General features: G+C 41.8%; 1 protein-coding gene across 1 annotated transcript in view; it reads right to left on the bottom strand.

The window, feature by feature from the left end:
- The window catches only part of TACR1 (tachykinin receptor 1), a 173317-nt gene extending 165216 nt beyond the window's left edge, over positions 1-8101 (bottom strand). Inside the window, exon 1 of the mRNA XM_003793360.1 lies at positions 7158-8101. Coding sequence (XP_003793408.1) covers positions 7158-7546 — 389 coding nt within the window. The 5' untranslated portion in view covers positions 7547-8101. The remainder of the gene's footprint in view (positions 1-7157) is intronic.
- Between the last annotated feature and the right edge of the window lie 7929 nt (positions 8102-16030).

The following is a 16030-nucleotide window of genomic DNA, read 5'->3' as shown; positions in this document are numbered from 1 at the left end:
AGAGAACTTGATCTACCAGATTGGGAATTTTTAATTGCAACACTTAGGAAAATCTTGTAGTCAGTGTTTGGATGCTCAGGAGAACCTCATTTGCTGAACCCATAAGTTTAATTCTCAAGAGGTTGAAATGGTTTAAGAGAACTCAATATGCTAAATTTAGAAGTTTTGATTTATTGGATATACAAGAGCTAAGTAAATCTTGAGAAAGAGTTTGTTTCTCTCAATTGTAAGTCACCTTGTTAGGGATTTAAGATTTTTAAGAAAACAAGATGTATTAAATTTGTGCTTATAGTTTGAAATGCTCAGAAGTATTTAATTAATTGAATTTGTAAATGTTGTCTACCCTCTTAAGATTATTTGATTTGTTAAGTTTAGAAAAATTTGTGACTAATCAAAAATACATAAGATTAAGTTTGAAAATGGTGTCCAAATATTTAGTGAGAAGTACTGCATCTCATGTTCAAAAATTGAGCTTCAGTCAAAGGACAAAGGAAGGTGAATGTTTAACACTTTAACACACACAAATTTGATTTATAAGAAATATTCCATAATACATGTTCAAAGGCTAAACCCCATTACAATTTTAATAAATTGACTAGCGATTAAAGCACACGGGTGTAAGTTGTGCTATCAAACATGCAAATGATGCTCTTCATGTTGGGGTGGTGACTTTGGGACATAAAGGATGGGGAAGTGAATGTGTGGTTTGGGAGATGGATAAAAAAGAAAACATTTGGGTTTTTTTTGAACTATGATATACAATATCCAGATGATGGACTTCTGAGACAGTGTGTGTGTATCCCCATATGTGGGAAGGATGCTCAAAAGCATTTGGGAAGACATTTTTGGATCCAATAAGGAGGATTTTAAACTACAGTCTTAAGAGGAAAGTATATGTTCATAAATGTTTTACTCTGGTACAAGAGATAAGTGCCTTATACCACATACAGAAGAAACACAGGAAGAGGTTGAAACAGGAATGGACACGTATAATGGATCTGTCGGTATGATATGGTTTCCTAGAGATTTAACCTTAATTACTATTACCCTTACTAGGTGTCTGTCAATGAGTTGGGGGCTTTCCACACCTGTTCTTCTCTCCTTTTAACAATATTCTACAAGGTAAGTTCTATTATATCCATTTTGTCAGATGAAAAAACTGAGGCCGAGAAAGGTTAAGTGTCTTGCCTATGTTTTTATAGCTAGTAGGTGGTAGACCCAATACCGAGACCCACTGCTTGGCCTCTTTCCTATTTTCCATTCCACTGCCAAAGGCTAGAATTAAGGTGATGAAAGGGCACTCTCCTACAAAAGACAGTGAAGGTACTTCAAAAGGAGTCCCAAGTGTTAAGCATAGCGGGGAGCTGAATTAGAAAGTAGATTAAGTAAAGTATCAGAAAAAAAGGGGACAAGTGATCAGACCTGGAGCTGCTTAGATAACTTTCCTGGAGCAGCTCATAGGCTGTATTAAAGCTCATGCTGAGGTTTATATCTCAAGGACATCATCAAAGCACCTCTGCATCCCTGGGGTTTCTTGTCCATACAACCTTGTATTTCCCCTCCCACTAAGGTGCGATTGTAGCCTCTCAAGGAGGCAAGAGAGAAGTATGGGGCAATGCAAGCCAGTCCCTCAGCCTGTTCTCTGGTCTCTGACTCTCAGACCACTGGGTGCTGGAATTTTCCTGTATGTGTGGCACCTTAATATGGTATGGACTAGGCATTTAGACAACTACTGTTGATAAGGCACTTGTAGTTTTCCGTTAATCTCACCTTAAGAGAGATAAGTGGATAGTGTCCTTCTTTTTTTTTTGAGACAGAGCCTCAAGCTGTCCCCCTGGGTAGAGTACCGTGACATCACAGCTCACAGCAACCTCCAACTCCTGGGCTCAAGCGAGTCTCCCGCCTCAGCCTCCCAAGTAGCTGGGACTACAGGCGCCCACCACAATGCCCGGCTATTTTATTTTTTTTTTTTTGGTTGCAGCCATCATTGTTGTTTGGTGGGCCCAGGCTGGATTCAAACCTGCCACTTTAGGTGTATGTGGCTGGCACCTTAGCCACTTGAGCCACAGGTGCTGAGCCATAGTGTCCTTCTTGTTGGAGAAAAAGATAGGGGGCAGATAACAGTTGGACCAGAGAAGGGTCCATAAAATATCTGTAAGCTTCCAGTACGCCTGGATAGCTAGGAGGCATGACGGAAGTGATGAACACCTCCTTTGACTGGATGTCTTATATTTAGCCACAGTACCTGCTGGAGGCATCGGGGTGTGGGTCAGGAATCCTGGGGGGCTCAGTCACCTGGAGTGTGGAAGAGGCAAGTGTGAATTAGAAGCCATAGTTATTCCGGAATAGGGGCTTCTGAATCAAAAGTGTTCTGAGTTATAACAAAACTCCATGGCAGGCAGAAATTTGGCCCAATTTTTCTTTTGCTTTAAAAGATAACATCATAGGTGTGCTTTAGGGTTTACTTGAGGCATTCGGTCTGGTTTTGGATTCTGATCAATGTGTGCACAGTCAGTTCATTCATAACATGCATATATCACTTGGATAGGTTCTGGGAACAGGAAACCAGACAAAACATCTCTGTTTTTATGGAACTTGCAGTCTAGTGGGCAGGGAGATGTGGGAGAGACTAACAAGGTACAGATCGTTACAACATCATTGGGCAAATGCTATGTGAATAGATAAGAAGGATATCACATCCAGACTTGCAGGTCAAGGTCAGTTTCTTAGTGGAGGAGGCTCCTTGTTGGAGAAAAAGGCAGGGGGCAGATAACAGTTGGACCAGAGAAGGGTCCATAAAATGTCTGTGAATTTCCAGTATGCCTGGATAGCTGGAGGATAACAAGGTTAGCAGGTGAATGCCAGTCCTACAGCAGGTGGTCGTGGACAGGGTAATGGTAATCAGGTAATGCTCTGTCAGATCACCCCCTTTCAAGAGGACCATTGACAAATGGGAATAGCCAATAGAGACAGGCAAGGATGGAAAGATGGGAAGATTCAGGAGGGATGTTGGAAAGGCTGCCACATGGACGAGGTGTGAGACAACTAGGAATAGTCCAAAACCAAGGAGGCAGATTTCAGTTCAACAAAAGTTAGAATTTTCTAATAATTTAACAATTGATTGAATTTAACAAATGACGCAACTTGAGTGAAATATTTAAGCAGAGTCTGGTACTCTTAAGGATGGTCCTGTCTGGAAGGTTGTGGGGTTAAAGTTTTATTTGGGTGGAAAATTGTCAAAAAGGTCTCTAAACATCTTCTCTGGTACAATGGGACCCTTATATTTGGGATCTGGGTCCAGCCAATCAGGTAAGGTTTAAGGACAGACAGCAGGTTTAGAAGAGACCTAGGAAGTGGGCTACTTCCATTGGTAGAGGGGGTATGGCTGGGACAGAGAGGAAGGGACAGCAGGGGTCAGTGGGCAAAGTTTTGTTAATGCATGTCTTTGTTCCAGGTTCCTCTTTTGCTCTCTCAGAGAGCTCATTTCCTCTTTTGCCTGCAACTGTTACTCCGTTCCTTGTTTTGCCTGGAGATCATCCCTACTTGGATATTTCTTTTCTTTCAAACATTCTTATCCAAAACCAGTCTGAGTAGTGAACAACCTGTCCCTTTCATCTCACTGACATGACACTCGCCCCTACCAGGCAGAGAAGCATTGACACCAGGCCATTGTCTTCTGAGCCTCCTGTTGCTATACACACAGTTCCACGTCAGGTTACCTCTTGTCCCTTCTCTGTTCCTGTGGGGCTTAGAGATGACCCCCTGCTTCCTTCTTAGTTCCAACACCACAACAGAACCAGTCACTGTCACTGACCCCTGTGAACCGGGTGTGTCGATTCTCAGTGTCTCTTGTCTTGAAACTGCATGAAATGTCATACACACCTTCTAGTTTTTACAGTAGGAAAGAATTTTAAATCTGGAGAGAAATTGCAGAGTTCCAACAGGTAAAATGCCTGGTGTTTACTGGATTTTAAACAGAGGTAGAGACGTGATCTTACTTAGCTATATTTATCTTTGAAATTTTTTTTATTCTAGGTCACCACTACCTTAAAACAATATTCTTTCTGAAGGGGATATCTCTTTCCTCCCTTTCCTCTCTTTCTCTCTCTGTCTTTTTCCCTGGGCCCTCTATTTATGAAAAGGTTACAGGAAACATTTAAATTAGTACTACAACAAGCAGCTAAAATGTTTTCTCTAGTACATTTTAGTTTCAGAATTAAATTAGGCAAAGTCTACCAAGATGGTTCCACCCAATAATTCTTTTAAAAATGCTATGAAATTAGAAGGTAGAGGTTTTCTTTTTAAATTAATCTCATTTGAGGCAGTAATTCCAGTTCTTAGAATCTATCCTAAGGGGAAAAAAATCAAGAAGGCAAAACAAAACTATCATATTCATGAGATCAATCATAATAGCAAAAAAATCTAGGAATCACTTAAATACCCAACAATAGAGAAATGGTTAGGTAAATAATAGCATATTCACAAAATGGAATAACATGGAGCCATTGAGATTATGTGCCTGAAGACTTTTTCATAACCTGGGAAAGTGTTAATATTTTTCATTAACATCCATGGAAAAAAGTAAGGTACAAATTATATAGAATTTGACCTCAATTATATAGTGTAATATTTGTAAACAGAAATCTGAATGTTAACAGGTGTTATTTTCAGATGGTGAGGTAACGGTGATTTGTATTTTGTGTCTATGCTCTTTGTATTTCCCAAGGCTTCTGCGATAAACAAGGTTTAATTTTTCAATCAGGAAAACCACACTGTTGTTATTTTTTTTAAAGTCTTGATTCAAAGGTTGTCCATTAAAAATTCAAGGAACATACAAAAAGCTAACTTAACATTTCTGCTAAGTCTGCATTTCCATGTCGAATTAATTACCTGGAGAAAGGAGAGATAATTCACATGGAGAGAACTTAAGTCTCCCTTTCTTTCTAAAATATTCTTGAGAGAGAATGGATGACTATGTATGTAGTAGATATATTCATTAGAGGGGCTGAGGGCATGAATCTGAGGTGTGCTCACCAGGCTGAGAAAGGAAAAACACACAGAGCACTTGGAGGACATGAAGATAGAGACCTGAATCCTCATCCCTACTTCTATCCATTGCTGACCCCCCTGGGCCGTATCTGCACATTAGAGACATGGGGACATTTCTTGCTGCTGTCATTTCCCAATGCTCTGGCATCTGAGACCTGATTTCACTGAGCAAGTGTCATGGAGGGTCAGAGTCCTGCCATGGTTTACCTAGAGAAAAACAACATTGGAGCAGAAATCTGGCTCTCTGCCCACATCACTGTGAGGATTCTGATCCTGAAGCCTATCTTTAACCTAAGTTCAGGGGAAAGAGCCCAAATGTGGGACATGTTACTGTGTAAGCCAAAGGGACAGAGCTCCATCAGCTACAGAATGCTCTGGGTCACAGATTGACAGCTCTTCCTAAAGCCATGGTGCAAGGGTCCCATGTAGGAAAAACAAAATAAAACAAAACAAAAACAAACCACCACCCCCCTCTAATTTAGGGATCAAAAGGAAAGAAAGCATATGTAAGACTGAAATGGCATCAGATTTCATTGCCTGGATTTTCAGTTACACATTATGCTATGGATTTTCTTTTTTTTTTAATTTAAGGAAGCTGCTGTAAGATTAAAGGAGCAGGTCAGTGCAGAAAGATTTTTACAAGTATACATCCCTTTCAGCAAAATGAGTATCTAAAAACCAGAGAGCATAAAGATAAATTTGCAAAATAATTAATTTCACTACTACTTTTGAGTAATTATTTTACCCTCTACATTTAAAATATAAATTGATTCAGCACAGCTTGTTTAACTGATGACATCTTAAGCACATAAGGATTGTATAAAGGAAGATGTACACGGAACTAACAAATCAGTATTTGGACACTGCTGCAAAAGATAGAAGTATAGATCTCCCCGATTTTAAAGGTGTTCATGGAATACAGAAGCTGAAAAAGCTCTCCCATAAATTACTACAAGTCAAATGATCTTCATGCAAAAGAGGACTGTAGTTTGGAAATCTTTTTCTCAAGTTTTGTCCTCACTCCTTTTTGGGGTTTCTCACATTCCTTTAGCTCATCAAGGACATCAAATGAATCCACAGTGGCAGGTATTTTAAACATACCTCCACACTCCAGGTAAAACATTTAACACCTGTGCACACACATACCCTGAAGACCCAGAACACCCACGAGAAAGTCAATACCAATAGAGGTGTGCACTAATAATCAATTTCCATCAAGCTCCCTGAAGAGCCCCAGTATCTGAAAATGTCAACCTTTTCAGTTTCAATCAGCTTCTGAAACCCTAACCTGTTGGTTGCAGTAGGGGAAGTGCTCTCAATTGCCTGTGCCGAGCACGTTTCTCTGTGGATACAGACAGGCTAAAAACATTGACCTTACATTGCAAGAGAAACTTAGAAAACCTCCCAGGTAAGCTCCCTGGATCCCTATCTGTTGAGCTTCTTAAAAATGATGTGGCTCCCTCTCACTCCTGAATGAGATGTCCTTGCAGCACAGAGGGAGATAAATGAGAAATCCTAAGTATTTTATGATTCTGATAAAATGCTTTTCATATCCAAATAATATCAGGGAGTTGAAATGAGAGCAGAAAGTCCCAGAATTTTCAGGCAAATGTGGAAAATGAGGTATTTTGCCTAGGCATACTTAGAGCATGAAGGCAACAAAAGGCTGCCCAGCAGAATAGCAGGCCTGGAGGAATTTACAAGCCCTAGCCAGGAGCCAGCCCTGGGGCCGAGCCCTGAATATCCCCCTTCAGACTTTAAGGGTAAAGGGAGAAGGAATATATGGAAAGGAGAAAAGCAGTTGAAAGGAAAGGTCAGGAAGATGAGTGGAGAAGGAATGAAGAAAGTAGAGTTAAATAACAAAAGAGGAGTGTGTGTTGAAAGGGAGGGAGATTGGTGATGGGTAAAAAAGGAAAAGAAAAAAGATAAGATAAAATCCATGATCAACAACTGACTCATTTATTTCACTACCTCTTTGGCTGTCAGTAAAAACTTCAGGGCATGGGTGAGCCAATCTTCCCCTTGGACTATACACTACCCAGCCCCAAACCTCCATAGTAATGCCATGGTCATCCATGAACTTTCTTTTCCACAAAAGGCAAGCTCACCTATCAAAGGCCACAGCAGTCATGGAGTAGATACTGGCGAAGACAGCAGCAATGGGGAAGAAGTTGTGGAACTTGCAGTAGAACAGGCCATAGTACCACTCGTTGTGCACAGCGTAGGTGAAGTTCACCACGGTATTGAATGCAGCCATGGAGGCCTCGGCAAAGGCCAAGTTCACCAGGAAATAGTTGGTGACTGTCCTCATTCTCTTGTGGGCTAAAATGATCCACATCACCACTACGTTGCCCACCACGGAGGTCACCACGATGACCGTGTAGGCAGTTGCCCAAAGGACAATTTGCCAAGCTGGCTGCACGAACTGGTTGGGCTCTGAGGTGTTAGTGGAGATATTTGGGAAGAGGTCTGAGTCCATCGAAAGGACGTTGTCCATTTTGCAGCTAGGCTGTAAAGTCCTCTCTGTACACACACCCCTTTTGCAGTAAGTCCTGTGGCAGGCGACTAGGGCTCAGGGTCCAGCTTAAGTCAGACAAGAGGGCAGAATGTTCTTTCTTGGCAGGACTTTTTTTTTGCAAGCAGGGCTTGGTGCTCAGAAGATAAACGCTTCTAGATGTGCTGTCTGCCTGCCCCTGGTGCCTCTGAATTCCTCCACTTTCAAGCTTCAGGAAGCATCTGAGTCCAGAAATCTGGAGACAGCATTTCTTTAAACTGGAAGAGGGAAAAAAAGTCCTCCAGTCACGGTTGGTTCTAGGAAGCAGGAGACCCCAATCTTTCTGCACCTGCTGCTTCCAACTATTTTCCCTTCCTGCAGCGGGAAAGGCAAAGCCTTTTGTGTTGCGTGAGGACTTGAGAGCAAAAGGGGCGGGGAGGGGGCGTCACGGTGCAACCTGTAAAAGTTCTGAGTCTGTGGTCAGGATTCTGGTGCCCAGTGTCTAGCTGGAGATTTCTCCTTTGCTTTCGCTGCCGCTCCGCAGCCGCCCGCAGTTTCGCAGGCGGCCCTCAGCTCGGGTCCTGCTCAGCTCCGGAGTTAGCAGAACCTCAGCAAGCTGCGCACCAGGCTTTTATAACCCGCTGCACAGACGTCACCGCGAAGGGGCAGTACCTGGACTGCGTACTTGCCAGTCCCCGTGCGCAGCGCGGCAGCTGCGCCAGCTGTTGGCAATTGTCTCACTCCACCGCCGCAGCCACCACGCCTTGTGCCGCTTGCTATCTACTGTGGGCGTCTGCAAGCTGGGAGTCCCACGCACTCCGCGAGGGGGCAGTAGGTGGCCTGGGAGTAACTGAGCCAGATGGAGTCCGGGTCTGGATCCTCATTGCACCAGCGGTGCAGGGGGGAGAGGAAGGGATTAAGAAACAGCTGGAGTAAAGGATACTCAACTTCCAAGGAGGGTAGCCTGGAGCCCTGCGACAATTCTGCAGACGCGCCTGCCTGTGGCAGTGTGAGCTGGGCCAATGTGGGGGCGACGTGCCAGCGCTGCGCTGCAGCCAGAGTGCGCGGTATGCTAGCTCCACAGCAAGAGGAGACCACTCCAGGGTTGCAGGTGTCCGGATAACAACTTTCCTGAGGCCGTGCTTAGGAAACACACCTTCGAAAACCTAGCTTCTCTCCCTCTTGGGGCAGATGTCCCTGGGAAGCAGTGATAGGCTCTAAGCTTTGGGGACATCTTAATCAGCTGCCCTGGTGACTTGGTCCCTATCCCTGAGGATGGTCCATCTGAGCCTTTCAGATGAGCCCGCTGTGCAAGCACTGGGTATTGCGAAGCTTGGCGAGCGCAGGAGTAGCCAGAGGCAAACGCGTCACCCTGACACGCGACTCTGGGCTCTCCGCCAGCACCCACTGCGGTGTTGCCTTCGCCTTCCAGGGACCTGGCAGCCTCTGCCTCCGTGCCTCCTGGCCTGTAGGCTAAAACGAGGTCCGGAGTGGCGTCTGGGACTCTTCCCTCTGCGCCTTTATCAGGTTTGCATAGGTGACTGGAGGTCACGGCATGTCTGCTATCTCGCCATCTCGTCCAGCTCTGCTCTCCCGGGAACTTTGAGGCCTCGCCCCAGAGCAAGGCCACTTCAAGCGGTCGGGCTAGCGCGGGACCCTGGGAGGAGGTGCGGGAAAACTCGCCAGTCCACGCGAACCATTTTGGAGAAGCTGAGTTGGATTGAGCTCTAAAGCATGCTCTAGCCGGACTGCCGCAGAAGATTCTTTATCTTCTGGGGGCTCGTCTACATCCTCTGCCCGCCCCCTTCTTTATCTAGGGCACTCAGGACTTTGTGCGGCTGGCGATGACGGGCAGTACAGACCCACATGTGGGCTGGGGCTGGCTTACGCTGGCACCCTCTCGGGAGGGGGATTTGCGCACTAGTATGGCGAGCGCTCAAAGTATCCCTCGGGAAGCGCTTTAAGTCTGGGAAGTTTATTGTATTGACTACGCTGGGCTAAAATCAGATCTTCTTGCCGTAGCAGGAAAGCTGCTAGTTCGTCTGGTTTTATCGGAGCCCGGGATCTCAGTGTTTATAGGAACTGAACCTCGATAGGCCAAGTCTTGTTACCCCTAAATCTTGCAGACAGAACTGTAGAGAGATGCCTTGGATAGAACAGCGCCCCCTTACTTAGAGCGGCGGGATAGGAGATCTTTGAGGAAGGGAAAGCCTTTACCTCCTAGCATCACTCTCAGGTGAGAGAGACGGGGGTGGAGGTGGGGGTTCTTCACATTTTATTTTTCCTCCCAAGCTGTACAAAGTTCTCTTTACCTCTTTCTCTCTGTCCAATGGAGTCAGGTTGATATTTTTAAGAGAAGGAAAGCTAAACCAATACAACCTAAATACGTAATATTATGTATTAAAATCTAAATATAAAATAAATAAATACAAAAAAAAAAGCCATTTACCTTTCCTTAGAAGAGATATCTTGAACAAGGTCCTGACCTGACTGGCAGTCTTGTAAAGGAGAGAGAGGCAATTGACTATCCAGAACCAGCAGTGTTAGGGTAAGCAAAGCTTCCAGGCTCTCTGCGAGAGCGCAGGGAGGCCACTTCATCTAGACCAGTGGTTCTCAACCTTCCTAATGCCGTGACCCTTTAATACATGTTGTGGTGACCCCCAACCTTAGCAACGAAAATAATTTTTATGGCTCGCGGCATTAGGAAGATTGAGAACCACTGATCTAGACAATGAGGGGAGCAGAGTGGAGGGAAGAAATTCTCGTCCATGGAAAAGTCTGAAGAGTGAGTTAGGGTGGGAAGAGGCTGAGGGTGGAAGGGAGGAGACTATTCCAGGCAGAGGTTTGGTAAGTCAAACCATGTTTCTCTGCCTAGAGTTACACAGAGACCTCCCAGCTCACTTAGACTAAGATTAGCATTCCTTACGCTGACCTTCAAGGCTCTGCATTCTGAGGGGGACTGCTGTGTTCTTCAGGCTGGCCTGGGCTGCTGTCCTTTCTGCTCTGGGTTCTTCTAGGCATATCCTAGGAGTACTTATGATTTACCAAAATTAGTTTCTTCCCTACGAAAAACAAAGCATACTCGGGATGGGTTCATAACTGAAGGAAAAAAAAAGCCTCAGCCATACAGCAGCAGCAGGTGTTCTCTGGTCTCACACATGACGGGATTAGGCACTTTCTCTAGGATTTTCCCATCCACAATAAAGCAATGACTTTCTTTCCCACACAGTGATCACTTTGCACAAATGTATTTGTGCATCTTGTTTTCCTCCAAGAGCTGCGTTTTTTATCCTTTGGCTCCTCTTTCCACTGAACTCTCTACTTAACACACAACACAGCAACACCTACCTCCACATAAATCCCATGGACAATGTAATATAAATCCTTCCTTATCTGCACAGGGTCTTTAATACTATGTAGACAGAAATACAAACGAGTAATACTCATGCATTTAAATGCAAATAAAAGATTTTCATTGCTGTCTGTCTGCATTTTGTTTTTCTTACTTCAACCATTGTCCAAATGCTTCAGAGTCAGCAAATGCAGATTTAACTCATTCCTTTCAATTATTAAATATTATTCTTATGGTATGGATGCACCATACTTTATATACTCATTTACATATTCATGAAAATTCACTTCATTTCCAGTTTTTACCACTAAAGAAAATGCTACAATAATGTTTTCTTTCTATAGGGCAGATTCAAAGTGGAATTGCTGGGTAACAGGTCATATTTATATGGAGTGTAGTCATATGCATATCTGTATGTGTGTTGTATGTTTCTATTTATATTTAAATGTTGCCAGATTGCCTTCCACAAAAACTTCAGCACTGTTAGTTTTGTTAGTCTGGTGGCTGTAAAATGCTACAACATTGCTATGAGAGGGTGGACATTTTCCTAACTACTAGAGAATTTAAACTTTTTATAAGACTTTTTTAGCTGTTTGGATTGTCCTTTTTTTAAATTGTCATTCACATCCCTTGTTTCTTTTCTATTGAATTGTTTTCTAGCCATTTTTTTTTCTAAATGCTCTTGGTATCTTATAGGTATAAATAATTCGCTTGTCATGAATATTTCAATTTTTTCTAATGCTATTATTTCTCCTTTGAACTTATATATTTCTCACAAAAATGAGAAAAAATAGAGTTATATTTGCTGTAAAGGCATTTGGGTTTTCTAGTTTTGCTTTAAAAAGTCTTCCCAAATCCTATTTTTTCCAGACAGTCTCCTAGACTTTTCTTGGTAGTTTTAAAATGTTTTTCTCTTTTTTTACATTTAAAACTTTAATTCATCTGGAGATTATTATATATTTTATATTATTGAAAGTAAATAAAGGTATTTAATTTTCTTTCAGATAACTAGTTTTGACAGCTCCATTCATTTTCTAGCAAATTAAACCATTATCCTTGTCAAAGATTAAGTTTTTAAACATATGCGACTTTATATTCTCCAGTCTTCCCTATTTCATTTTTTCTATTCCTATAGCAATACCATATAAATATGTGTATATATGTGCTATTCCTATAGCAATGCCATATATACATGTCTGTATATATATGTATACACACACACACATATATATAGCCCATATAATCTATCACTTTTCCTAGTTACCCCTCCCCCCACCTTTGCAATCAGGAAGAGCCTTGTGACTAATTTAGTCAGGTTGTGAGTGGAAATGACATATCACTTCTAGTCCGATGCATAGAAGTGTGTGTGTTTGAGAGAGGATAAGAGAGAGAGAGACTTCTCCCTGTATTCTCTGCCTCTCCCTCCAACACCTAGCAAAGTCTCCATATTCCAAAATCATGCAAGTACAAGATGGCACCCAGGTCTCCATCACCTTGAGTTCCCAAGTAACTGTGTAACACAGGCGCCTGCCAAATCATTATGAACATGCAGCATGAACAAGAAATAAACTTTTGTTGTGCTAAGACAAAGGTGTTTGGGTTAATTTGTTACTAACCATATGACAGCTCATCCAGACTATATTTTCCTCTCTGGATCAGGGTTTAGTATTAGCATTTTGTATCTAAAAAGTGAATTGGGAGGCATATGAACTTTAACTGCAGCCAGAAATGACTTTAGAACCTGTTCCCGAACCAGTGGCATTGGCAGTACCAGGAGCTAGGTGGTAATGCAAATTCTTGGGCAGACCAGGAACTACTCAACTAGAATCTGCATAGATCTGTGCTGGACTTGGCAATGTGTATTTTTAATGAGCACCTTGAATCAGTATTATCTTCAAACCAGTTTTGAAAACATGTGGACCTTTTATTTTAAATTTTGCATGAAACCAGGTAATTCCTTTGTTCCTCTGAAAAAAGTTTTCTTCTAGTTCTTTTTAAAATTATTATCTCTGTTAATATTTTGGAATTTTTATTGTCAGCCTAGTAGGCCTCCTGTATCCATCTCCTGACTGTTTAAAAAATTATTCTCTATTCCTTGGTGGTAACTAGCATTTTAAAAATGACATAACATAGAATAGAAAATATCAGAGTGCATAATACAAAAGATGTCAAAAAATAGATACATATTTTAGAAAAGGAAAAACTGTATTAAAATTGTAATACTCAATGTACTCAATATATACTTATAACATTTGCTATCTCCTGTAATTGCAGAAGTCAAAAGTGATTTGAGTATTATTTTTCTTTTCTTTCTTTCTTTTTTTTTTTGGAGACAGAGTCTCACTTGGTCACCTTCAGTAGAGTGCTATGGCATCTTAGCTCACAGCAAACCAAACTCGTGGCTCAAGTGATCATCTTGCTTCAGCCTCCCAAGTAGCTGGGACTATAGGCCCCTTTATGTTTTAGAGACAGGGTCTTACTCTAGTTCAGGCTGGTCTCGAACTCATGAGCTCAGGAAATCCACCAGCTTTGGGCTCCCAGAGTGCTGGGATTACAGGCATGAGCCACCTCATCAAGCCCTTTGAGTATTACACTTTTAATACAAATTTTTCCTTTCTTAAAATACATATACTTTTTTTGGCATTCTCTGTAGGTAGAATAAGGGTAAGTATTGTTTTGTGAAACTTACATCCATTACAACCCTCTGTGTACAGGATTTCAGTGTAAAATCTGCTTTTATTTTTTAACATGGGTTAAAAAACATTTGAAAGCACTTTTATAAGTGCTTTTAAATAATTTTTTTCTTCACGGTTTCTATCTTTCATATATTTCTGCTTCTTGCCCTTGATCTCCTAAGCCATTCCTTTGGCTCTTTTAATATAGCTACTGATTATTTTACCCAAAATGTTTTTGTTTAGCTTCTGAAGAGTATACTTTTTTTCCACTTGAATCTCATTAAGTACCCTTATCATTATTATAAATATGTCTTATGCAGGTGTTCATCTAATTCTTTCAGGAGCTTTCTTACCTGACCACATTTTCTGATCAGCCTTTCTGAAGCTTCTGATCAGCTTCATCTTTCTTGACTACTAGGCATCTTTGCTTAGGTTGCTATTTTCTTTTCATTTTTCTCCATTTTTAAAATTATACATATTTATGGGATACAATGCGATTTTTATGGCCTTATTACTAGGTTCATTGCCCACTGCTCAAGAGAAAGATAATACACAGAGACAGCAGAAGTTACAGTGGAGAAAGAGTTTAATATTGCAGTCACCAAGTGAGTAGACAGGGGGATGTTCTCAAATAAGTCACCCTGAGAATTTAGGAGAAAGGGTTTTTAAAGATGGTTTGGCAGGCAAAGGGCTAGGCAATTGGGTTTGCTAACTAGCTGGGTTTAGGGAAGAACCATAGGGGTATATCAGTTGTCTACTTGTGCTGAGCTGGTTTGTGGGTGGGGGTTGAAATACCAGTTGAGTTATTCATTGGTATAGGCCAATGGTGTGAGTGGGTAGGCTGATCCACTGGAATGTAGAGCATGAAATATATCTCAAAAACCAACCTTAGGTTTCACAAGGATGATGTTATCTATGGAGAAAGTTAAGAATCCTTATAAACATCAGCTATGTGATGCTGGAGTAGCAATTATAGGAAAGCAAACTAGGGGACAATGGCTGGTTATTATTATTATTTTTAATTATGCCTGTGCCATTGCTGAGTTTAGGCCATTTCCCACAGTTCTTGCCTTGTACCCCTTTATTAATTTGTAAAGGGTGGTTTTATGATGTTTTCATACAGGTATAAATTGTGGAAGATTCAATAAAATTAATTAATATATTCATTCCCTCATCTACCTGTCATTTTTTTCATGATGAGAAAGAACATTTAAGATCTATTCTCTTTAGCACTTTTCAAGTATATAGTACATTATTATTAACTATAGTTACCATGTTGCATAATAGATCTCCAGAACTTAATCTTCCTGTCTAGCTGAAACTTTGTACCCTTTGACCAACATCTTCCCTTCTCCCCTTCCACCCTAGTCCCTGGTAACCATCATTCTACTCGCCACTTCTATGAATTCAACTTTTTAAGAGTGCACATGTAAGTGAGATAGTGTGGTATTTTTCTTTCTGTGCTTGACTTACTTAACATAATGTCTTCTAGGTTCACCCATACTATTGCAAATGACAGGATTTCCTTTTCAGAAAGCCTGTATTCTATTGTGTGTGTGTGTGTGTGTGTGTGTGTATGCCATATATATGCCTCATTTTCTTTATCCATTCAGACATTCATTGATCTACACTTACTTAGGTTGATTCCACGTCTTGGCAATTGTGTTTATGAGAGAACCCTTTTGCTCTATTGGTGGAGATGTACATTAGTATGGCCATTATAAAAAACAGTATGGAGATTTCTCAAAAAACATAAAATATAGAAGTGAACTACCATATAATCCAATTAAATCAGTATGTTGAAGAGTTATCTGTATTTCCATATTCATTGCAGAATTATTCACAATTACTAAGATTAGTTGCTATTTTCTTTATTGGGTTGCCAGGGCTCAGGTGTGGTGGTTAGAGTATGCTAAATGGTGGGCATGTAGAGATCTCCTGAGTCATAGAAGAAAGGAAATAGGGTTGGGGTTAATCTCTTCCCCCTTCCCCCTTCCCCCTTTACTTACTTGGATCTGGAAGCTGGCAGGAGAGAGACATCAAGAGTTTGGCTGTGATACCTCCAGGAAGCCTCCCTGTCTTCCATTTCCTTGCCTTGGGGGCAGGAAGACCTAGCTCATTCTTTCTGCTTCCTCTAGGCCTTCTGGGCATTAGGGAATCCCTTAGTCCACCAACGTGGGGCAGATGGCACTCCAATTCTTAGATCTCTGAGTGTTATGTCTGCCAAGGCTCCTTTGTTTTGGTCTTCTCTCTGGGTTCTCACACTGATCTCCCAGCAATGCCCACCCTATCAGAACGAGCCCTGTCCAATTCTAGTATCCTCCAAGCTCAACCCAACAACAAAGCTCCATGGCTCACTCATGTTCAGCTGCCTGGCAGTTTTGAAGACCCTTTACTGACAGGAGACAACATATTGGAATTGGCAAAGAAAGGAAAGGCAGCTATGTTCAGGTCTCTATA

This window comes from Otolemur garnettii, unplaced genomic scaffold (genome assembly GCF_000181295.1).
Source record: "Otolemur garnettii isolate 467f Iridium unplaced genomic scaffold, OtoGar3 scaffold00068, whole genome shotgun sequence".
In the NCBI taxonomy this organism is placed as follows: Eukaryota; Metazoa; Chordata; class Mammalia; order Primates; family Galagidae; genus Otolemur; species Otolemur garnettii.
The sequence above is the reverse complement of the archived record's forward strand: the minus strand, read 5'-3'. Positions and strand labels throughout refer to the sequence as shown.